Here is a 25,293-nt window from a genome sequence, read left to right on the forward strand (position 1 = left end):
CACTAATCGTCAGGGAAATGCAAATCAAAACTATACTAAGATACAACCTTACACCTGTTAGAATGGCTATAATCACCAAGACAAAAAATAACAAATGTTGGAGAGGGTGTGGAGAAAAGGGAACCTTTATACACTGCTGGTGGGAATGCAAACTGGTGTAGCCACTATAGAAAACAGTATGGAGATTCCTCAAAGAATTAAAAATAGAACTACCATATGACTCAGCTATCCCACTACTGGGTATTTATCCAAAGAACTTGAAATCAAAAATACAAAGAGACTTATGCACCCTTATGTTCATTGCAGCATTATTCACAACAGCCAAGACACGGAGACAACCCAAGTGCCTATTGACTGACGAATGGATAAAGAAATGTGGTGTATATATACAATGGAATACTACTCAGCCATAAAAAGGATAAAATCATCCCATTCGCAAATGCATGGACGGAACTTGAAGATATTATGTTAAGCGAAATAAGCCAGACAGAGAAAGACAAATACTGTATGATTTCACTCATTTGTGGAAGATTACCTAACACACAAAGAGAACAGTTTAGTGGTTACCAGGGGGAAGAGTGTTATGGGGTGGGCCCAAGGGGTGAAGGGGCACATTTATATGGTTTCTGACAAATAATAATGTACAACTGAAATTTCACAATGTTATAAACTATTATGACCACAATAAAAAAAAGTGAAAACAAACATGTACCATGAAAAAAACAAAGTTTCTCCTCTCCTGGAGCTTGGGAGCATTGGCTGAGAGGCCTAAGGCTGGAGGACCATGAGTTGAGCTTCTCTCTATTTCCCTACCTTGCTCCTCTTCTCCTCCCCACTGCCCCCCAGGCAGCCGCTCACCCTCCAGGGTTTGAGGGGGTCTGTGAGAGTGAGGAAGAGCACGAAGGAAGAGGGATGTCAGGTTACTTGCATTTGGGAAATCCTTAAAGGTGATTCTTTCAGGGAGGTTTTCAGGGGGTCCCCCCGCCCCACTTCAGGTCCCTACAAACAGCAATGCCTCTCCCGGCCTCTCCCCTCTCTCCCAGCTTCTGCATTGTCAGCACACCTCCAGCCTCTCTGTGCTGAGGCTGTACTGCCCTGGCAGGAAGCCCTCTTGGGTAGGCTCCCTTAAAAATGATCTTAAATTGCAGGAAGATACATCTACCTGTGGTTTGTAGGAAGAAGCTGGCTCCTGGTGTGGCCGTGTCTCATCCCCAGGGAAAGCCGCTCCCTTTTTGCTTTCTCAGACACGAACCAGATATGAACCCCCAGAGGACCCATCCCAGCTCTCTGAGTAGTCACATTGCAGCCCCTCTCCCTGGCTCCAGGTGAGGGGGACACTCTCCGCTCCTCCCTGTCTCTCCTCCCCCAGGCTGGGTGAATATGTTCAGGAATATGACCACACTCCAACTTTATCCAAAGAAATTATCTCTCTCAGTGACTTCAACCTCTACCCTTTTATATCCTCTAGGACTAAGGGCTTCAAAATCAGTTTCCAGCAACTTCTCTGAAATTCCTACATGGGTGTTCTAGAATTTCTCTTTAGAATGTAGAGCCTTTGCCACTTATTTTGTTGGTTTTGGCTTTGGTGCCTTAGCTGAAGCTGAGACAAAAGAGTTCCATCCTACTATCTTTTGTTAAACAGTCATGTGCCGTATAAAGACGTTTCGGTCAATGACCAATCGTGTGTACCACAGTGGTCCCATAAGATTAGTTCCATATAGCCTGGGTGTGTAGTAGGCTGTACCATCTAGGTGTGTGTAAGTACACTCTATGATGTTCACACAATGATGAAATCACCTGACACATTTCTCAGTATGTATCCCTGTCGTTAAGTGACCCATGACTGCATCTGTATTTTTAGGACCCAGTTCACAGCCTGGTATATAGTAGACACTCAGTAACTGTTTTTTGAACAAATGAATTATTAACAAGAAACGACAGTCAGGAAAGGAGGTTGGCGATTCCCGATCCAGACAACCCATTAGTCTAGCTCAGGCAAAATATTTCCCTGGAAATTGAGATTTCACAATTGAAGTGAGATGGACTTGAGGGAATTCAGAATGTCTGCTCCATTCCTGGTTCCCCCAAGGACAATATGAAAGAACATCAGGACAGGCTCTTAGGTAACACCTTGGCCCATCTCAGCTTAAGTGGAGATTCTTGGGATGGTGTCACCATTCTCAGCTTCATCCCTGAGATCTCTCCCTCTGCCTTGCTCCTTCCTATGCTCCTCAATCACGAGGACCACTGCTCTTCCCATGCCTATCCCTCCCCCAAATCTGGATGACACCTCCTTACCATTCAGCTTATAAGTCACTTCCTCCTTATTGCCCTCATCAGCTTGTCCCCTACACCTCCCATCCTCAGCACCTGTCACTCACCCTTCCGCATTGTGTACCCCTGTAACTTTCTGGAAGCCTGGCACTGCCTCATTCACTTTGTGTTCCGAGAAGAGACACAGAGCTAGGCAGGAAGTAATGATGAATGAATGAATAAATGAGTGAATGGATTGGCACTGGAGTATCAGTTATAAAACCTCCTGGGTTGGGTTTCAGGGGTGGGTCTATCCTGGGCCTACAGCCTTCATCTCTCATTAGAGCCCAACGTATGTCAAGGAGAGGGTGCTGGTTTGGGCAACCTCATCCTTCATGGCTGGATGAGGCTCCCATTGATGGCTTTGTGAACCTGCTACCTGTAGTCTAAGCACAGTCATGCGTCACTTAAGGATGGGGATACATGTCGAGAAACACATTGTTAGGTGGTTCCAGCATTATGTGAACATAGAGTATACTTACATAAATCTAGATGGTACAGCCTGCTACACATCTAAGATGAATGGTACTAATCTTATGGGACCACTGTCGTATATATATGGTCTGTCACTGACTGAAACATCACTATTTGGTACACGACTGTATAGAATTGTGTCTTCATGTAACATCACAGAGTTGATAAATCATTTTGATCTTGAGGTTTATAGCTCCTTTCCTCAAACTCACATTCTTTAGTCCATCACCTTTGGACACCAATTTCACTGTGATCATGGCATCCAGTGACAAATTTAAAAACATAATTCAGTTTGTAGCATAACATTATTATTCAGTTTGTATCCAGTTTAGCACTGTATAAGTCAGTGTTAAAATTCCCCTGGATTTTATTATATTTTATTTTTTATTTTTTCGAGGAAGATTGGCCTTGAGCTAACATCTGCTGCCAATCCTCCTCTTTTTGCTGAGGAAGACTGGCCCTGAGCCAACATCTGTGCCCATCTCCCTCTTCTTTAAATGTGGGACATCTACCACAGTATGGCTTGACAAGGCGTGCATAGGTCGGCACCAGGATCTAAACTGGCAACCCCCAGGCCGCCAAGGCGGAGTGTGCGATCTTAACCACTGTGCAACCAGGCCGGCCCCTTCCCTGGATTTTATACTCTTCCAAAAGAATCATAATGTTGATGTGTGTGTGACCCACTCTTTTGCCAGCATCATCTCTACCCCAGACAAATGGATCCCTTATAGTCAAATCAAGGTGAAGCGGGAATATGGCATGAACTTGTGGTTAAAAAAAAAATCCAATATCTTCTATATGGAAGAAGTTCAGTACGTGTATTGGAAATCTAATTAAACTGAAAAGAAAACAGTGAGGAGGTCATTTTAGTAAATTACATAATTAATTCTTTTAGGCTTTTGAGGAATACCTAAAGTTTTTCCATTTATGGATTAAACAAATGAGTATCCTGGTTGATGACACAAAATATATTTCTTTTCTTAAGGGATTGTAAACATTCTTGAGATCATCCTCTTAACTATGAAATTGTAAAGTCATGTACACACATTATCCAAAAAGACAGTTGTAAGGAAGTTGAGGCCAATTTGCTGGTTGCCTACCCAATGTTCACCTTCATTTTCTTTCTCACCAACAGAGCCCTGATTTTGTTGAGGGCTGCAATATAACCAACTAAAAACTGTATTCCATAGCCTCTCCTATAAAGAGAGGTGACTAAATTCTGGAAGTTATTGGTGGGAGTTCCAGGAAAGCTCCTTAAATGGTGGATTAACTCATATGGCATGAGCCCTTTTGTCCCACTGTACACCCTTCATTCTTATCTGGAACTTGGATCTGATGGCTGGTGCTGCAGCAGCCACTTTGCAACAGTGAAGCTTGATTCTATGAACTAAGGATGATGGAGGTGAAAGATAGAAGGAGAATGGCATATTGGTAACATCACAGAGCCACCATACCAATTTTGGATTGCCTAGTTTTAGACTTAATGTTACATGAGAGAAATGATCCCCTATACTGCTTAACCTTCTGCTTTTTAGGTCTTTGCTATTTGTAAACAAACAAAAAAAAAACAATGAAAGATAATGTTTCATTCTTTCAAACACATTCAGTGTTTATGGGACAGTTAATAAGTTAGTGCATTTGTGTTCTAGATGAGAACTTAGCAAACAAACTCTTTGTATCAACAATAATCATGGAACAACTAGAAAAATCCTCATTTTTGAATTTGTTCCACTGAATATGCCATCTGATTGATTTTATTTCAGAGAATATAAATAATTTCCGTTCTAAATTTAGCTGTTCTAAATTTAAATTACACAGACATGCAAGCACGCACAATTTAATGAGTGTGTCCATGTTCCAGGCATTGTGCTCTGCAAGTTATATTCTTTATCTCATTTAATGTTCACAGCAGCCTTGTGAGGTATTATGATTCTCCACATCTTATCCATGGGGTAACAGATGTCTAGACAATAAAGTAACTTCATAGTAAGTGGCAAAGAAGAGATTGGAACTGAGTTTGTTTAGCTTCAAAGCCCAGACTTACGACCACAACCTTGTCCTGTTTCCTGGGACACGACCAGATGAGCATGGGTCCTTTGTTTTACCCATTTACCATCAATAGCAAGGGTGGTAGAATACAGGGTGCCATAGTATAACAATAAATAAATATAATCCATCAAGTTGGACCTCAGCAAAATTTGACAGATAAAGAGAATTTATACTCAGGTGGAAGACTCCTAGATGCACAGAGCATGGAGATTCAGGTTAATTGTTAAAATGGGTAGCCAACTGGCCTAGCACACTAGACCCTCTTTCTTGAAAAGGTGATGGGTGTTACCACTCGGAATGGGGCAGGACATGTACATGTTCACCGCCCCCTGACCTCATTGCCCACCATCCTTTCACTCCCTTGCTCTGCCCATTACACTGCCCTTCAAAATGCCATCTCACCTCAAAGTTTTTGCACATACCAGCCCTTCTGCGTGGAATGCTCCTCCTCCAGAAACCCATGAGGCTCATTCTCTCACTTGATTCAAGTCACCGCTGCCATGTGACTTCATCAGAGATGCCTCCCCTGACCATTTTATCTATAAAATAGTCCCCTCTGTTACTCCTATCCCCTTATCCTGCTTCATATTTCTTCATAGCACGGAATGCTCTTGACATATATATTTATTTGTTTATGTCTATCTCCTCCCCTAGAATAAAGCCCATGAACATGGGGCCTGTGCTTTATTCACTAGGACAAGGCTTGGTACATACTAGATGCTCAATAAATATTTGCTGAATGAAGGAATGAAAGAATGAAGGATTCCAAGAACCTGCTCATGTCCTATGTTATTATGTGAGAACCTGGAAGACATTGGAGAGATTAGTCCTATTCTGGAACAGACTCTCTATTCATAAAGGTTTTTAGGTTAGTTTTGTGTTATGAGCACAACCAGGTGGTCAGTACCTTGCCATTAATGAATGACTTCCATGTAGAAGAAGTGATAGAAAGAAGAATGGTGTTTCAAAATGGAATTTCCTTAAAAGGAAAACGAAACTGGAAAGTCACATACAAAGTGGTAGCAGTGACTAGCAATCTATGACCATGGAGAGAAGACATTCTTGATTACTATCTACGAAGAACAAGCATGATGAAAAGCAGATGCCTCTAGGTGGGTGTGAGTGCATTTGGGGGACACTCTCCTTAGATGCATAACGACAATCCTTGGCAACACAGGATGAAGGGCTGTGCTTCAGGAGGAACTTACTATCTCTGGCCAGAGTAATCAAGCCCAGAAGTGGGCTTTGAACTGTTCCTAGGAGGATGGAGCAGATTTTGACAGGATTTTGTGGCCCTAGGTGGCAGAAGAAACAGCAAAAGAAAAGGCACTTTGATTAATGCACACATGTTATCTGAGGAACAGCAGCCTGGTGTGGGGCCCAAACAAGGTATATTTGGAAATAAATATGGAAAAGGTATGTGGAGGTCTCTATCCTGGAGGGCCTCAAATGCCAGGCTAGGGGGTTGGAACGCAATATGGTAGCTGTCTGGGAGCCATTCTTCAGTGGCTCCAGTTCTGAGTGGCAGTAAGGAGCTGCCATGACTAAGGAACCATAATAGGACACCGATGGGTGGTGAAGGCGAGGGAGTGTCTCAGTGCGCTTGGGCTGCCAGAACAAAATCCCACAGACTGAGAAGCTTACACAACAGAAATGTAATCCTCATAGTTCTGGAGGCTGCGAAGCCCAAGATCAAGGGCTCGCAAGGTAGCTTTCATTCTAAGGCCTCTTCTTTTGGCTTGTAGGCAGCTGCCATCTCGCTGTGTGCTGATATGACTTCTCTTTTCTCCCTTCCCCTTCTTATAAGGGCATTAAGCCCATCATGGGGGTCCCACCCTCATGGCCTCATCTGAACTTAAGTACCTCCCAAAGGTCCCACCTCCAAATACCATCACATTGGGAGTCAGGCTTCAAATATGAATTTGGGGGGACACAGACATTCAGTCCATAACAGAGAGGAATCAAAGAGGATGATTAGGTTTTCATCCAAGTTGTGGTACAATAGAAATAGGCAAGCCAGGAGGAAGACCTGCCTTAGCGGGTGTGTGACAGCCATAGTGACCTACTTGTAAAGCCACTGAGGTGATTCGGGCTGCAGATGTCTCGGGGGAGCCCACACCTCCTCAGGAAAACCTCTTTCAGAAGAGAGGGTGATTAATTAGCAAAGTTTCAGTCATGTAGGGTCAACCCTCTCTGTGATGTCAAGGGCTCTGCTGACCCCAAGGAACAGATCCTGTTCACTTTTATCGTCCATATGCTGTTCAGTACCGATCAGAATACTAATTATAGTTTCTGGCTTCCTAATGTTTAGATCAATTTAGGGAACTGATAAGATAGTGATGAATAACTTTCGAGCCTTAAAAAACTGATTTCCCCGAAGAATCCCAACTCTGGAGGAGGGCATAAGTTGGATTTTATTTCTAAGCACATAGTAATCCCTGTTTCCTTATGCAGAACTCACGTGGCCTTCCATGAGCTAGCAGGACCCCAAGGGTTGACTCGAAACTAGGAATAAATCTCCTGGGGCTGTGAGGCCCTTTTTTAGTTCCTGCTGGTCTAGACTTTTCTAGTGTTTTCCACGCTGGGATGGGGGAGGGGCAATAGCATAAAGAGCTCGGGTTTGGAGGCCTCAGACCCCTGCCTCCTTGCTCAGCAGCTGTGTAATCTTGGTCAAGTTACTTAACTTCTCTAACCCTTGGGCTCCTTTTCTCTAAGATGGCATTGCTCTGAAGACGAAAAGAAACAAAAATAAAGTGGCTGAGCACAATAAATTCTCAGTAAATGAGCCTTTATCGTCACCATCATCGTTCCTGACATCATTCCTGGCCACCCAGCATTAACGCAGACCCAGAGATTCAGCCTGTGAGGCCTGGGGCCAGCTTGCCGTGAGTTCCTGGATCTACTGGCGTTTACTTTTAGTTCAGGTCCACATTAGAACTGTCATGTTCTAGAATCCAGGTAACAAAGGTGTAAATAAAATGGAAATTTTCTAAAATTTTGCTTTGTTGGGGCCAGCCCGGTGGCACAGAGGTTAAGTGTGCACGTTCCACTTCGGCAGCCTGGGGTTCGCTGGTTCCGATCCCGGGTGCGGACATGGCACCGCTTGACACGCCATGCTGTGGTAGGTGTCCCATGTATAAAGGAGAGGAAGATGGGCACGGATGTGAGCTCAGGGCCAGTCTTTCTCAGCAAAAAGAGGAGTATTGGCAGCAGTTAGCTCATGGCTAATCTTCCTCAAAACAGAACAAAACAAAATAATAAAATTTTGGTTTGTTAAGTTCTGAAATGGGATACGAAGAAATGCTATGAAACCTTTCTAAGAGATATTGAAACTGGATATCTGAGTTGACAAGGAATGGGCTAACCCTTGAGATGTTAGGGCTGCTCCAATCCTAAAATAAGGATCTAGGGATAATTCCAGAGGCTTTCACTTCAGCAGTAAGGTCTTTGTGTGGTCTTAACTGAAAGAAGCTGAATTAAAATGACAGCACTGAGTCTTTTAGCAGACTTTCTGTAGAAATCTCGAGAAAGAGCTTAATTTTCTAATGCTCACATACATCATTGGTGAGCTTAGTAAGCTGGAAGTCAAAATGAAAAATCTTACATCTGTCTTAATTTTTTCTTCTTTAAGAATGCCCAGAGTCCTGCCACGTGAATAGAGGGCTACCCTGGCCCATTCTGAATGAGATGACTGTAGAAAAATTTGAATCAAAGAAAAAAGGAAATATGAATTTTTCCCTCACTTTCAGTGTATAAAACTGGTCATAAAGAAAAACATTTCCCAAATTTGGACTAAAAAATATAGAAATATCATCCTCTAAATTATTCTTCATTATGATTAATAAAGTCCTAAAGTGGAGTATTATGGGAAACACAACATCTATTGAGTGTAAAGATTCCAATAAAGCAATATTAAAATGACAAATTTCAGTAGCAAAAAGCAAAATAAACTATTATACACACTATGCATTTAGAATATAAGAAACATTTTTATAAAAATTACAAACTCCATAGATATCAGGTATTGTATGCTTATGAAAATACTAAATAAAAAATATATTTTTTTCTGTTTTATGAACTATAGTTTTGTGCCTGTGAAAACGTGTACTTGCTAATCTCTTATAGCTTAAGTCTACAATAAGAATTAAAGACATTGTGGGGCCGGCCCCCTAGCTGAATGGTTAAGCTCATGCCCTCTGCTTTGGCGGCCCAGAGTTTTGCTGCTCTGGATCCCGGGCACCAACCTAGCACTGTTCATCAAGCCATGCTGAGGTGGCGTCCCACATAGCACAACCAGAGGCGCTCACAACTGGAATGTACAACTGTGTACTGGGGGGCTTTGGGGAGAAGAAGAAAAAAAATAAAGACTGGCAACAGATGTTAGCTCAAGGCCAATCTTTAAAAAAAAAAAAAAAGGATTAAAGACATTGAACATAAGCTGTATCCAAATATTTCTTTTTCTCAATTAAAATTATATCTAAAATTGAGATTAGTCTCATCCTGCCATTTTATGATCTTTCCAGTCAAAAACAATTTTTCTCACTACAGTTGTTCACCAGAAGAAGAAAGTAGGAAATCGTACATAAAACTAAACCAAACAGTCAAAATAAAAAACATTTTAAATAAAAAATTCCCATAGCCTTTAGTAGCTTTAGCAGTTTTCTTGTAAAAATTATCCCAATTTTTAAATTATGAAATATATCAAAAGTACCAGAGTACCATACATAATATGACACCCATATACTCACCACCAATATTAAATCACTTGCGATATTTGAGGCTCTCCTTTTAAAGATAAATATTACGGGGGCTGACCCCATGGCATAGTGGTTAAGTAGGGGCTGACCCGATGGTGTGCTCCACTTCAGTGGCCCAGGTTCACAGGTCTGGGTCCCGGGTATGGACCTACATCACTCATCAGCCGTGCTGTGGCAGTAACCCACACACAAAATAGAGGAAGACTGGCGTGGATGTTAGCTCAGGGCTAATCTTTCTCAAGAAAAAAAAAAAAAGAGGAAGATTGGTAACAGATGTTATCTTAGGACAAATCTTCCTCAACAAAATAAATAAATACTATGTATCATTGTCAAACATGTTTTTATACTTTCAGTACAGAGATCTGTAAACTTCATAGCAATGCATTTTTGTGTTTTAAAGTCCACATAAGTCGTATGTTTTATAAACATCCCCTGCTCTAAGTCTATTTGCTGTTGAAGACTGTATGTGGTGAATCATAATCATTGAGTACTGAGGCCATCTAGCACTATGTCACTCATGTTGAGAGAATTAAAGAAATACTAAATGTAACTCTTGTTAGAAAAGTTTGCAACCTGGTTAAAGTGCCCAAATGAAAAACTGGTGAGTTAGAGTTTTTATAATATTTTACCTACCATATGGGTAGAATGGAGTAATTCCCCAAAGTAGAGTATGTATGTTTATTTTAATTAAGAAACTGTCTATGCATAGTTCCAAATGAAATACTTGAAAATGTCAATTTGACATGTCTTAAGTTTGGAAGATCAAATAATTTAACATAAATTATGAGCCAATTTCAGAAATATTCATCCCTTGTGGAGGACTTTTATCTTTTGCAAGCTCTTGGATTGCTGGTTTAGAGGTTCCTGGGAGTAAAAATTCACGTAAATTATAATGGTTTAAGAATTGGTTAGTTGTCATGGATCAATATACAGGAGTATGTCAAGGACTTGGGTAAGATGACTAGTATCATGAGATAGAGCTGAGCATTACTAGTCTCACCAGGGAGGGAGAGCACTTACAGAGATATTCTTCATGGTATTTATTCCACTGGAAATAGGCAAAACCAGCTCGGTAAGTATAAAGTTAATAAAAGCTGAAAATAAAATGTAAGCTGCGTAGAACTTCCCAGCAGAGTTGAATAACTAACAAGATGTTGCAAAATGTGTAATGTAGGTAAAGTGATGCAAAAGCCTCCATTTTACAGTTTCTGCACCTTTGTAGGATTGTCATTTGGAACCTTTGTTTTGCATATACTATTTTTAAGTTTCCTAAATGAAAGAGCTGTGGACTAGGAATAAGAGACAAGTGCTAATTCTTGCCCAGATTGTGTCAGACCCTGCATTTTCTTAGTCACAGCCGTTTATCAAACGGCAATGTGATGGGCTATTGCACGGAAGGTTGCGGCTCATCAGGGATTCGCACCTGCAGATGTTATCCCATCAATCATCGCAATTTTTTGTTAAATTAAGGTTTGCAGTTCTAAAATACAAACTCCGGTCTGTCTTGTACCCCAGTGTCTGGCATAGGCACTCACCGTATATTTGTTGAATGACTCTGTTAATGCTCTGCTAATGCACCATGAATTTTGTGCGGTTTATCCGTGAAAAGCATGGTATCCCGAAACTAGATACTACTGAAGAATTCTCATGTTGATGGGGAATGGAGGGAATCCAAGTTTAAAATACCCTGCGTTGGGTAACCTTTAGTTGGAGACTACACACCCGGCGCATCCGGATGAAGGATGATCCTTGCGTGCGACCTAAAGTGCTGTGGAAGTTACTGCCATTGCCCCTTCCCGGAGGGAGGAACGCCAGCGCCGGGTCTAAGGGCAGAAGGGGCAGGCGGAGGAGCCCAGGCGCTCCAGAAGGGCGCAGGTAGGCGGCCGTGCGCTCGTCGGGCGCGCTCTGGCTCCGATACCCAGCGCAGCCAGTAAGCGGCGCTGGGCCTCGGCTTTGGCGGCCCGGAGGAGCGGGCTGCGGATTACCTGCAGTAGAGGGGAGCCGGCGAGCTCCTCCCCGCGCGCCCGCCCCCACTCCCCGCCCCCACCGCGGCACTCACCCGGGCTCGGCGGGCTCGGCGCACTCGCCCGGAGGAGCCAGGGCAGAGCAGTCCGCCTGCTGCGGGCGGGGAGCGCGAAGCAGGCGCGGCGGGGCTGCGGGGCCACCTCCCCGCGTCCTCCAGCCCGGGTCGCCCTCCTCCCACACAGTGCGGCGCAGGGTGGCTCCCGCCCCGGCCGCCCCCGCCCGCCTGCCCGCGCCTCCTCAGCTCTGCAGGCGGGGACCGCCTGGCGCTCGGCACCCAGCAGCCGCGGCCCCCGCCCGCCCCCGGCTCCGGGTAGCAGCAGCAGCAGCAGCAGCAGCAGCAGCAGGAGGCAGCGCGAGGGGCCGCCGCCGCCGCCGCCGCCGCCGGGCTCCGCGGGGCTAGGGAGCCGGCCCCGGCGAGAAGGCGCGGAGCCATGGCCGATGGGGGCGAGGGCGAGGATGAGATCCAGTTCCTGCGAACTGTAAGCGCCGCGCGTTTTGTGTTCCCCAGGGGCAGGGGCCGCCGGGGCATCCGCTAGCTGGGTCTGGGCGAGTGACAGCGGGCAGTGGGACGCGCGGGCTGGGGCGGGGGGGGTGCCCATGGGGGATGTCTGAGGAGCCGGGCATCCGCCAGTGTGTGCAGGTGTGCTTGTTGGGGCCAGGGGAGGTGCGTGTCTGTGCGCGCGTGTGTAAAGCCAGGGGACCAAGGCGGCGAGAGCGCGGCGAGCTGGCGGGAGGCGCACGGGCTCGGTCCCGGGGCACCGAGGACGGGGGAGGAGGAGGCGGCCGGTCCGGCCTGACTGGTCGGCGGGGCTGGGACCTTCCGGGCTAGCCGTGGGAGGGTGCAGACAGGGTGGCCGGCGGGGCCGCGCGCTGTCGCCGGGAATTCCGCCGCGGCGCGGGTTCTCCGGCTTTCGGGCTGGCCCCGCGCGCTGTCGCGCAGCCCAGGGATTCGCCTCCTCGGCGTGGCGCGCGCCGGGGCTGGCCGGCCGCTGCCCGAAGCTGTCCCCCAAGTTGGGCTGTTGCGAAGGGGCGGGAGAGTCGCCTTCCTGGCCCCCGCAGCTCCCCGGGCTGGGGCCGTGGTGATGCTGTGACTGCTTGTAGAACGTGGAAGGGATAGGAAGCGAGTGTGTGTGTGTGTGCACGCGCGCGCGGGGGCGGGGGGAGGACAGCGCGAACGTGTCGTTCTCTAAATGCTGGCTTATTGAATGCCGAGTGCAGCAAAGTGTGTGTGTGTGTGTGTGTGTGTGTGTGTGTGTGTGTAAGGGCAGGATGGCTGCCCGGAATTTCCACACTGGGTGGCAGCAGGGAAAGGTTGGCTCCACGCGAATACAATTTTTCCTCCCTAAGTACCTCTTGGCGCTGCTGCTTCCTCTCCTGATTTGTTCGGACGCTGCAGATACTCCCAGGCTGAGGCATTGCTCCCTCAGAGCTGGGACTGGAGAGCCTCTAACCCAAGAAAATGCCCCAACTTTGTCTTAAGAATAGCCTAGTTAGCGTTTGCAGCATCCTTTCCGTCCCGTCGGTCCTCCCCTCCACTCCTGTCCTCCTCTCCGAGGGACGGTCCCTTCCAGGATTCCCCCACCGCCGCCCCAGACTGCAGCTTCTGCGGTCACTTCTCCCCTCAACAGTGGACAAGATATCACTTCCCGGTTACAGTTACTTCCACAACCGCAGAAAGTCACAGAAATAGTTAAATTTTGAAATATTTACCAGACAGTAACTTTTAGGTTTAGGTTTTGAGTGCTAAACAAGTGAAAACAGTAAATTTGTCCAAGAATATTGTAAGTGACCGTTTTTTCCTTTATACTCTTCGAAATTTTTTTTTTTGGCACTCATTTTTGCATTAAGGGGGAAAATCTTTAGAACGGATAAAATCCAAGGTACGCATCAGAAGGTGAATGATTCGACCTAATGGCTGCGTGTTTTGCACCATTGCATATGCTGTTGGCGGTGCTACTGGCCCAAGATCAGCTCTGAAGCTGTTCACTAAAACCTTGTTCACGGGGAATATTTTAAGCCTACTGGTGATATAGTTTATTTTTGTGTGTGTATATGTGTGGAAAAGTGTCTGTAAGGTTTTAAAAAAAATAATAAAAGCCACATGAATAGATGTTTCTGAAAACCACCAGATCTTTTGTTCAGGTGAACAGAATATTTAGTTACTTTGTAATTTTTAAATTCATTTTTTTTTTTTTGACTCCATGGGGTTAAAATTAGCTAGGAAATTTTGGCAGGCTTTGTGCATCAAGGGCTGCCTGCAGGCTTAAATGTTAAGCTGAGCTCATGGAGGTGGTGTTATCAGAATGCTTAATGGAGATGGACGTCCTGTGCTTGCTGCTGGGCTTCTGTACATATAAAGTCATGTTAACTCTGTGCCACTCGACAGCTGCCTGTCAACTGGAGCAACACCTTTGATAAGTGGGTCCTGGGTAGAGATCTGGCAGTCCTAGGCTGGGAGTTTTCTTTTAATAAAACATCCGTAGGTTGTCGTGCTGATGATAAATGACCTTGAAGGAGGTAGCACAATGGAGCAGGGGAATTTTTTGGTGTAGCGTTAACATCTAAAAGGAAAATATTTCTTTTCCTCTAAATTTTGGAATTTTATATGGAAATCCTCAAATCTTTTATCAACTCCTCTGTCTCCTGCCTTGCTCCTTTCTATTTTATTCTTTTAACCTAAGAATGTTAATGGTCCGCAAGTGGTAACCGAGTTAGTAATGGAGAGAATGTAGTTCTTACGGTAAATTCATCTTTTTTTTTTCTGGGGCATTTATTTCTCTGTTGTGTGTAATCTTGTCCATGTGAATTATTTCTTTTTTTTAATAGCCCAGGGAATATTAATAATCTGTACACCTAGATACAGTAGTTATAGATTATGGATGAAGCTGTTGTACTTAAGAAAGAAAATCAAACAGTCATTAAGAGACCATAACTGTGAAGTTGACTAGACATTTCATTTATTCTGATTAGAGCACCTTAACTATTATCTTGGATTTTTATTCAAGCACTGCAGCCCGTTGAAGCATCTTTGGCATCTTTCTGTCCACAGAAAGCTTTTTTTCCTTCTTCTTGTTCTGGAAGAAGTCACTGCTAAGGGAAGCAGAGGTGTAGTCTGTAGTGGACTGTAGTCATGAGTTGTGTCTGCTGCCGTGAATTAGTTCTTCTCTTGCGAAGGGGAGTTTTTGCACTGTTTAGCCCGTGCCAGCCCCTCTCTCATCTCTTTTCCTTTATGCGGTTGTGAGCTTGCTAACATTCCCTTCAAACGGTTATACAGATGAAGGACCATCTTCTATTCAGTGGCTCCCCCACCATCTGGAAGCTTGCCCACTCCAATATGTTTATCTCTGAGAGAAATTGAGAATGTGTCCATGTCGGCTCTGGATGTGCTGGACACTTAGAAGAATCCTATCAGAAACTAAGCCTTCGGCCCCGTGATGCGTTTCTTCACTCTTGTTTCCAAACATCCCCATGATTTGGAATGTGATGTTTATTTTATTTTAAAATTTTACTAAGTTTACTAATATAGCAATGAATTATAATTTGGTACTTAAAAACATGAATCTTTTTAGTTACACTCTTTTTTTCAAGCAATCATGCAGAATTTTATAGACGGAATTCCTTGACTTTAAGAAAACCATGATGTAAAATAACCTTGGACAAGGGTTGATTCTGTGTACTTTGTTTCTTTCATCTGTGTAAGTACAGTTGAGCTACTCCTGGGGTATACTGTGTCTTGTAGTTTTGTCTTTATATATGCGCTGAGACTTAAAACTTAGTCCTGGCTGCAAAAATTATCCTGATAAATATGCTTCTAGCTTTCCTCTGGCCTTCTTTTGCAGAATGAACTATTTCACTGTAGATTTCTTCTCCATGCTTATACATCTTGCTCGATAGTAACAGGAAGCATCTTAGAAAGTATTCAGCAGTTAATAGTAATAATCATAAAGTAGAGATGCCACTGCACAATACTGTGAAATAGATTGGGCTGAAATATTTAGCTCGAGTTTGTAGAGGTGGAGGAAGGTTAATTGTAGGAAGTCAGAGGCTCAGCCGTGCAGAACCAAGACTAAAACTGAGATCTTTGGCTAATGTCCTTTGTGGGAGAGAAAGCCCGCTTTATCAGCTGCTCAAGTGTGTTTTCGATTTACAGCAAACAGGATATGCAATCAGATTTCTCAGCTGTAGGAATGTCACAGGGTGCAAATGAACAGACCCTGAGTGAGCAGTGGGAATTGGCACCTTTGGCTCCCTGGATAATGAAGGTGTGAGAAGCTTTAGATAGACGTGGGCTGTGGTATTTTTTCACGGAACTGATGGAAAACCCATCCAGGCTTATTTTTTGACTTAGATGTTTGTGTGTACACATTGGCAGGAAGGGTGGGATTTAAAACACTTAGGGCATTAATTTATTTGACATTCATTCCTATTTGTACTTTGACTTTAGATAAGTGTTTTTATCAAGGCTGAATTACCCAGGAAAGGACTACAGCTTCTGGTGACTGCTTCTAGAGACAGCTGTTGGGGCAGAGGGAGAGATGATGAAGCACACATTTGTCTCCTGAAACTCTGACATTATGGGAATTTTATTAATTCAGGAAAACATTTGTTGAACACCTTCTGTATGCATGGCATGATAGTAGGTATTAAGGAAGCGTTCGAAATGAGAGAAGTGGGCTGCAATTATAATCACAAAGAAAAGATTTAGAGGATGGCATGAAGCAATTAGAAGGAAAAGTACATGTATAAACTCTAGGATATTGGGCTATGAAGAGACCTTTAGAAAAAGTTACCCAGTCTATCCCTGCCTCCCCCTCCCCCATCATTTTGCAGATGAAGAAATTAAGCTCAGGGAGCTGAAATAATTTGGCCCAGTGTCCCACTCCACGTTAGTGCCTCTCTTAGTTCAGGTTGCTGTAACAGAGTAGTGTATACTGGGTGGCTTAAACAACAAACATTTATGTCTCACAGTCCTGGAGATCCGGGAGTCCAAGGTCAAGTGCTGGTTGATCCAGTGTGTGATGAGGGCTCTCTTCCTGGTCTGCAGATGCCCATCTTCTTATTATATCATCATGTGGCTGAGACAGAAATCATCTCTCTTGTGTTTCTTTTTCTAAGGGCACTAATCCCGTTCATGAGGGTCCCACCCTCGTGACCTAATTTCCTCTAAAGGTCCTACTGCCTAATACTATCCCCTTGGGAGTTAGGATTTTAACATGTGAGTTTAGGGGGACACAAATGTTCAGTCCATAACAGCAGCCTAGAGTAATGCAAAGCGTGTGAAAATCTCTGAAGAATTGCCAAAATGGTAGTTTATCAGCACACCATTCTTTGTAGAATAGATGCCTGCCTCATTTTTATCCTTATCTTCTCCTTCTAGGGTTCACTGTCTAAATCTGCCCGCTTGTTCTTCCAGCCACTGAAAGGGAGGTTTCTTTCCTCCTTTCTAAAGTTCCAGTCCCTCGTGTGTGTGTGTCCTAGATCTCAGTACTTACTCACTGGTCCTTGACAGGAATCTTGCACATATTCCATCCTTGCTTTACCTCCCTTTCCGCTTGTTCCTTCTGGTTGATCTTGAAACATCCTGATTTCTCTCATCTAAAATGTCTTTGTTTGACCCTGATGCCTGATTTAGTGCTTAATTCCTCCAAATGTGGTTTCCACCCACTGCTCATCTCCACCTCTCCTTGTAGTTGTCATCTAGCTTCTCTCCCCTGTTAAAACCACTTTGCTGGATGTTACCAGCATCCTCCTCCATGCCGAATCTGAGTGCTTCTCTCTATCGCTGTTCCTTAGGCCCCTCAAACTCTACTAACCTTGCTCTCCTTTTTGAAGCTCCTCTGTTTGGCTTTGGAGATATGGCACATTCTGAGTTATTTCTATATTTTTCTGCTCATGCTTTTTTGAGGTTCTTTTCACTCCTTCTACTCCAAGTCTGTGTTTATCCCAAAAGATTCTGTCCTATTTCCTATTCTGTCTCTTCTGCCTCCGTGAGCTTATCTGTGCCACAAAGTCTGGGATCCTTGGAATAATAGATTTAAAAAAATCTTAACAATGACTTCATTTAGCTCTGAGAGCCAGAAAATTATAGGAACTTTTCCAAAGCTGTTCCTTCCTGTGGAAGAAACTCACTATAGATCTGACAGCCCCCAGCCCCTTATTCCCAGCTCCCCACGGCCTCTGTTTTGACTCCCCTTCTACATCTGGACGTACCTCTGGAATCTGGACACACCATGCTGAGCTCACCCGTATTTGGTCCCCAGGAGGCTCTTCCTCCTAGTGGCTCTGTGTTGGCCAGTGGCACTGCCATTTCAGGCTCTGGCTTAGAAACACCAGTCTGATCCTAGCCTTCAGAAGACCTGGGTCTGAGGCCTGAATTCACCAGTACCTAGCTAATGGACTCAAGAAAATTTTTAAAATTTCCCTTATAACAAAAATATTGGGCATCTCAGAGGGGTTTTTGATGATCGTATGATGGAATTTATGTGAAAACCCTGTTACAGTGCGTGGCGCATGGTAGGCCCTCCATGCGTTGGTTTAGTTCTTTTTTTCTCCCCCTGTATCTAATTTGTCACCATCTCCTGTCATGTTTTCCTTGGCAGTCTAGCTCAGATTGAGATTTTTGTCCTAGCCCTGTACTTAGGTTCTAGCCTTTGTCATCCCCCCGCCCCCATCCATTTGCAGGCCACCTTGAATTCTCCTGCCATTCTGATCTTCCTGAAACCCTTGTGTCCGTGCCACCATGCCTAAGTTCCAGCTCCCTGTCACATCCAGTCTCCTCTACTTAGCTCATGACCTTCTATAAACTGTTTTTTGGCACCTTATTTAAGTTCCCCATCCTTCGTGGAGCTTTCTTGGATCACTCCACGCAATTCTGAATTTATCTTTTTCTACCATCTCTTGAGCTTCCCAGTTCTACACATCTTATCACTTATTTGTGATCCTAATTTTGGTCCCCTAATGCTCTGTGGGAGGGCTGCCACCATGTTGGGGGCGTTAGTTTCCCATGATGCTTAGGGCAGTGTTAACTACAAGGACAGGCTTGAGAGAAATCTTCAGGCAAATGGAAGACTGGGACAAGAGAAATTTTCCTCCTTCTTTTCTCCCGCAGTTAAATGTAAAGATCCCCTGAATGTGTTCGAATGCAGAGGGAGAGGGAGGGAACCTGTTATGAGGGAAGTAGGCAAAGAGAGCGGGGGCGGGAGGGTGGAAGTGGGGGCGGGCGGGTAGAAGTAAGATCCCTTCGAGAGGCGGAAGAGTAGGAGGTCAGTGGGTTAAATTCTGAAAGGAGGACAGAGGAGGCGTGTGGCTGAGACAGGCCAGGTGACGTTTGAGGCCGTGGGAGGGCTGCCTGGCTCCTGGGCCAGCAGGGGAGCACATCTGGTCTCAGGCTTGTAAGGGGAATTTGCCAGAGGGAAGTTCCTTACGGTTACTGAGGCAAGTGGACTACAGAGAGAGAATGAGTGAAGGATTAAGTGAGTCCCAGTGATTGGGGCTGCCCAAGAGAGACACTGGGTTCTAGCCAGACTTTGTATTTCAAATGAGAAGCTTCTAGGTGGTGAGGTGACTTCCAGGGCATCGCAGGGGCATCTGGGTAGAGCAGTTTTATCCACTTACTTTCATCTTTATTAATTGTGGGAAGAACATTGGGATGGGGACTCTGCTAATAAGTGGTTGTGTGACTTCGTGGTTGCTGGGGTCCTGTAAAATTCTTTCAGGAAAGATAAAATGGGGCATTAGTTATCTCTGAGGGGCTCTCTGAGTTAGTTTTATGTTGTCTTGTTATGAGTTGTGGGGTAGACCAGACTCAAACAGTTTAGACGGATGTGTGTAGTAAAACCTTGCCCTTGGACTAGAAATGCATACTTCCAATGGTCCTGGGGTCCCTGGAAATTCTCATTCTGGTGGATCACAGGGTCATTAACAAAACCCCAGCAGCCTTCTTTGCTAATCCTCTCCACTATCTTGGCTTTGAAGTGCTTCTTTGACTTCTTATTATTACTTGGGCTAGTGAGGAAGTGACACATATTTCTGGGGTTTCCTACAATGTTACACTTGGCTTCAGAGCCCATATAGGAGGTATGTTCTCTGGGTCCTGTGGCCCAGTGAAAGTTCTTGTAGTGACATTTCTACAATGAAACGGAAATCTGAAGCTTTCCCTATTACTAACTTGGAGTGTCCAGAGGACCTGCATGTAATTGCTTCCACTGTCATTATCCAAGCAGAGTTCTCCCCAGAAGAAGGGACAGAGAGAGCTAGAGCCGCCAACACTTGTGCCCAGGTGAGACCTCCACTAGGTGGCTGTGCCTGGGGACCTACTGTCACTAAATGATGATCAGTATTTACCAATTAACCTGACGAAAACCTAAAATTTACCTGGAGAGTGAGGGCAGAGTGGAACAGCAGAAAGTGCTGTGGGAGCTCAGAGGGTGACGGGGCCTGCTGAGTCAGAGGAGGGTTGAGGCGGGAGTTACGGGTGGGTGCTGTGAGCTCACACTTGTTCGCAGGGACACACACTTCTCAGGGTGTGGGGAACCTCATGTATGATTGGTGAGCAACACGGGCTCACACATGCCCATCAGCGAGGCAGGAAGAGCAACTTGATGTGGTCAATTTATTTTTTCTGCTCTGGCAAGCACTTTTTTTTCCCTTAAAACAATTTTGTGATTTAAAAGCTTTTTGTACATTTGTTCCACTTCTAAATAAATTTTTAGTTGTTTTATTTCCCTCTGAATTTAGAATCTGACTCTTAATGTTCACATGAACCTGTGAATTTCACTCATATTTAATACATAACCAAAGATGTGTTTTGAGAGGACAAAAAAAAAAGAGAAAAGTAAAAAGAAAGATTACAGGAAAAATCAAATCCTTACTGTTGAGTAAATTGGGACACTGTTAAAATAAGTACTAAATGTTACACTGAGTTTATATCCATTAAAAGTTGTGCTTACTTATTTTCCACAGCGGGTTTCTGGTTATTAAAATAAAAGGAATTATGATTTAACTTCTTTCAGATTTCACTGGAGTTTATCTTTATTTCACATTCAAGGATATTTTCAGGGGGAAATTTTGGTCTCACACACACACATACATGCACACGAAAGAAAGCTAGTACTCCGTATTTCTTTTATCAAATTTTGACCCTAAAGTGATATTCTATTAAATTAGTACCTGGGTAGCAGTGAAGTGTTAGTCTCTGTTACTGCTTGCAGTACTTTGGGTTTTTGTTTTTGTGTTTTTGACAGGAGTACATGACAGGGCTCATGGGTGAACTGGCTGTGAGAGGCGCCATTTTGATAGTGGCCGGGCTGACCACAAGCTAGCACCTCTCAGTGCTTAGGGAAAATGGTGTCCTCATGTCTTTATGAGGTTGTCTGGGGCATTCTTAGGGCACATCTGAACAGCTCCAGAGGCTGACGGAAGTTCCTCCTCTCATATGAGGTACAGTGACAGTCCTGAGGGGTAGCCATCTCTCTGGTGTGGTCAGGAGGCCAAGGGGTGTTTTATATAGTTAGCTACCTTCTAGTGTTAGTGGCCTTATTTCTTGTAGGTTCATTTCTGTGTGTGGTCCAGAATGTCTGCTCTAAGTATTTCCATGCCTTTTCTCATGAAATCCTTGCAAGATCCCTCAGAGGAAGGTCCAGATAAGTCTGGTCGCTGGGCCCATGTCTGTAGGCACAGCTGTGGAGCTACTTTCAGATCCAAGCAGGTGGCTCTAGAACGTAAACTCTTAAAGACCAGATGGGGTCCCTTTCTGCTGGAGAGGAATGTGTTTTAAAACCGGAGGGAAACTTGATGCCATGCTTCCCTCTGAGGGAATATGCTCTATATTTTCGAGTGTGAATTTCTTAGACTCCCAGTGCCTCGCAGGATATGTACCCGGTAACAGGCCCTCGTGAAATGTTTGGGGAATTGAGTTGAACTGATTCTGTGAGACAATATTTTAGATAATATATGCAGAATAGAGCAAATGTATGCAAAGTTTACTAGGTTATCTTAATTCAGACACACAAGTTGGGTACCTGGTTTGTTCACAGCGTAATACCAGGTACAGAGGATATACCTTGGGGGTCTCCCGTAGAGTTGAGGGGTCAAAACAGTGGAACCTTATACACATCGGTGTGGGAACGCTGAGCTCATGGTCCTGTGAGGATTGTGCTCCGTAATTCAGAGGGGACAGGAGGTGAAGAGGTGATGCTTGCGGCTATGGTAGGGGACTCAAAGCCTTTACCTCTATCGTGTGGAGTAAATGGCTGTAAAAGTAGATTAGATTTTATATAAGATGTGAAAATAACACGAAAGACAGCACTCAGAATGTGGAACAGCATGTAAGGCAGGAATTAAAACTTCAGTAAAATGCCACATAGATCTCTGAAAATCCCGCAAATTCCACTTGTAGTTTCTGAAAATTTTGATTCATTTTATTTTTGACACAGTTGAAATTTGGGGGATCAGGCGAAGCGGTGAAAATACATTTCGAAGTGCCTTTTTTTTGAAAAAAGAATATTTTAAAGAACGGTGCTTCAGGGACATGTACAGTTAGGAGCCTATAGGGCTGGGCAGAATTTCTTTTCTTCTTGTCTGAGAAGAACAACATACAGAAGGATGACTAGGGCACTTGAAACATTTAGCAGAAATTCACACACACTCATACTCGCTGGATTTCATCCTCAGTGCCCTTTTACCTCTCTCCTTATTGTCTTCCACAATATTCCCTCTGTCCCCTTTGGTCCTGGACTCATCTGACATGATTTGTCCTCAAGGACAGTGCCCACGGTTGGGAGCTATGATCAGCTTACAAGTTCTGGCCAGGAGGTTCAGTGAAACGTCAGGAAATGTTTCTTCTTGAGTCGCAGACAAATGAAAAGCTGAGATGAATTGTTTCTGATTGATGGCTGTCAAAGAAGCTTAAAACGTGTGGTTCTGTTGCTGTCCTCTTTGTGACAGGAAAGGGGGCCTTCGTCTCCTGAAGGTGGGGCATCGTTATTGAGTCTAAAGTCCTTTTGCTGCTGCAGAGAACAGCATCGCTCAGGAAAGCCTGCAAAATCGGCCCAGTTTAAGTCCTGCTTAGGCAAGAGAGGATATGTAAACTGATAAAGGAGAAGAGAGTTGTGGTTTTACCCCTGCCTGCTCCGATGCCCTGTGTTGTCTTTTTTCTTTTTTTGCCATGGGACTGCATTAGTATGTATACATGCATATATCTATGTATTTATTTTATTGTGGTATAATTGACATATAACATTATAATAGTTTCGTATGTACAACACACAATTTGTATATATTATATATATTTGTATATATTTTGTATATTTGTATGTATTGTAAAATGATCATCACAAGTCTAGTTTAACATAAATCACCACACAGAATTACAAAATATTTTTTTTTGTGATGAGAACTTTTAAGATCTATTCTCTTAGCAACTTTCAAATATACAATACAGTATTGTCTGGCAATCACCAATTGGTTCTCTGTATCTATGAATTCAGTTATTTTGGGGATTTTTGCCTTTAGATTCCACGTACAAGTGAGATCATTCAGTATTTGTCTTTGTCTGACTTATTTCACTTAGCATAATGCCTTCAAGGTCCATCTATGTTGTCACAAATGGCAAGATTTTGTTCTTTTTTATGGCTGACTAATATTCCATTTGCATATATATACCACAACTTCTTTATCTCTTCATCCATCGTGGACACTTAGGTTGTTTCCATATCTTGACTATTGTAAATAATACTGCAGTGAACATGGGGGAGCAGATATCTTTTCGAGTGAGTGTTTTTGTTTCATTCACATAAATACCCAGAAGTGGGACTGCTGGATCCTATGGTAGTTCTATTTTTAATTTTTTGGGGAACCTCCATATGATTTTCCCTAGTGGCTGCACCAATTTACATTCCCACCAGCTGTGCCAAGGGTTCCTGTTTCTCTACATCCTTGCCATCACTTGTTATTTCTTGTCTTTTTGTTAATAGCCATTCTAACAGGTATTAGGTGATATCTCATTGTGGTTTTGATCTGTCATTTATTTTAGTTCATTTTGAAATATTTGTTGACTACCTACTGTGTGCCAGGCACCATGCCGGGTGCTAGGACTCAAATATATCTGAGCTTCTTCCTGCCTTCAAGGAGTTTGTTATAGCTCTGGTGGGTAGGCTGGGGAATAGGGAAAAGCAAATGTTCTACTGCAGAGTGGACGTAAGAGGCACAGAACCGTTATGGGAGAGGATGCTGAGGAGGGAGGCATTCATGTCTGGTCATTATGATTGTCCCAGGCTTCATGGATTTACAGTCACAGAATTTTCTGACTGAAAAGGAACTTCAGGTCTAACGCCATGATTTTACAGTGAAGGAAAAGGAGAGAACCTCAAGTATTTTGGCTACCATTTAGCTCGGACAGGATAGCCACAATTCATTTGATTCCTAGAGCAATTCATTTAGTCTGTAAAGCAGTTAATTGCTTTTTTGCAGATCAGGAAACTGAGTTGCAGAGAGGTGAAATGAGTTGCTCAAGGGCAATTAATGAGTAAGCGATGTTGTTGGTGGTGCCCAAGGTCTTTCTGACGCCAAAGCCCTTTTCTTTCCTTCCTTCATTCCCTCCTTCCCTCCCTCCTTCCATCCTTACTTCTTTCCTTCCAGCGGTTGGGAAAGGTTGTGAAAAACTGTGAATTTGGCCAATAAAAAAAGAGTTGTGGGTGCTCTGTCTACTTTACTCACCCATTTGGATTATCTCTGCCTTTCGTTTGTCTCTGAGCAATTTTACAACTCTGTCAAGTTGTAGAAAACTGATAGTCATGATTCCTGAATGTTTGATTCTTGATCATAGAAAATGCAAATCGTATCTGGTGGAATGCAGTTGTGGATATTGAGCAGTTTTGCACTCAGCAAGCAAATTCATTTCAGTTTTCCTGATTGGCTTATGTATTCGTGTGTTCTGTGCATTCTCCTTTGAACCTGCTGTAACATCGTACTGGTTCTTTCATTGATTATGAATTCAATAAAATCTTAGTCACACATACATTTTATATTTGTTTAAGAGTTACGTTTTTACATTTTTATAAAAAAAAATCTTTTGTATCACTAATATGCCTTTTAAAGGTGAGTAGGATTTTGTTGAATTGGAGTGAGAAGGGTGGGCAGACAGGCTCCCAGGTGAGTAGAGGCAGTGTGTTGATATTCTCTCCCAGCTTAGTGGGTTTTCACTCGTCTCTGCCCTGCTCTGTGTCCAGGGGGCTCCTGGACACTGGGAACACTATTCTCCCCCAACCTCCCCCTGTCGCGTAAGACAGAGGGCTGGTAATAGCTGCCCACTGTTGCTGGTCACCAGGTATCTCCCCCTCTCTGTTGGACCCCAGCAGCCTCCCCAACCACTCCTTGGCCCCTTCCTTAAACGCTTTTCAGTGAAAACCCTTTGAGAGCGCCATCTCTTTCCTTGTCAAGTCCCTCACTGAAGCAGCTGGGGAACACAGGGGTCATGTTGGGGAAAGAGGCTCCGTGAGAATGTGGGCTGTGGTAGTCCTGGAAGGGTGGGAGTCCTAAGACCACTGGGGGCAGGGATTTGTGCTTAATTCATAAGGCAAGAAGAGCCTTTGAAGTTATTATTTTTTTCTTCTTTTCCCCTCTCTAGGGAAGGAAATGGGTCAGAGCTGTCTGTTAGGAAGATTAATGTGGCAGCAAT

The 25,293-nt window shown here is 44.0% G+C and overlaps 1 protein-coding gene across 4 annotated transcripts in view; it reads left to right on the forward strand.

Annotated features, from left to right (window-relative positions):
* The first annotated feature begins 11,903 nt into the window (after positions 1–11,903).
* Positions 11,904–25,293, forward strand: part of RYR2 (ryanodine receptor 2) — a 678,741-nt gene continuing 665,351 nt past the window's right edge. For all 4 annotated transcript variants that reach the window (XM_046653495.1, XM_046653496.1, XM_046653497.1 and 1 more), the window contains exon 1: positions 11,904–12,097. In XM_046653495.1, coding sequence (XP_046509451.1) covers positions 12,050–12,097 — 48 coding nt within the window. In that variant the 5' untranslated portion in view covers positions 11,904–12,049. The remainder of the gene's footprint in view (positions 12,098–25,293) is intronic.

Source organism: Equus quagga, chromosome 2 (genome assembly GCF_021613505.1).
Source record: "Equus quagga isolate Etosha38 chromosome 2, UCLA_HA_Equagga_1.0, whole genome shotgun sequence".
Taxonomy (NCBI): Eukaryota; Metazoa; Chordata; class Mammalia; order Perissodactyla; family Equidae; genus Equus; species Equus quagga.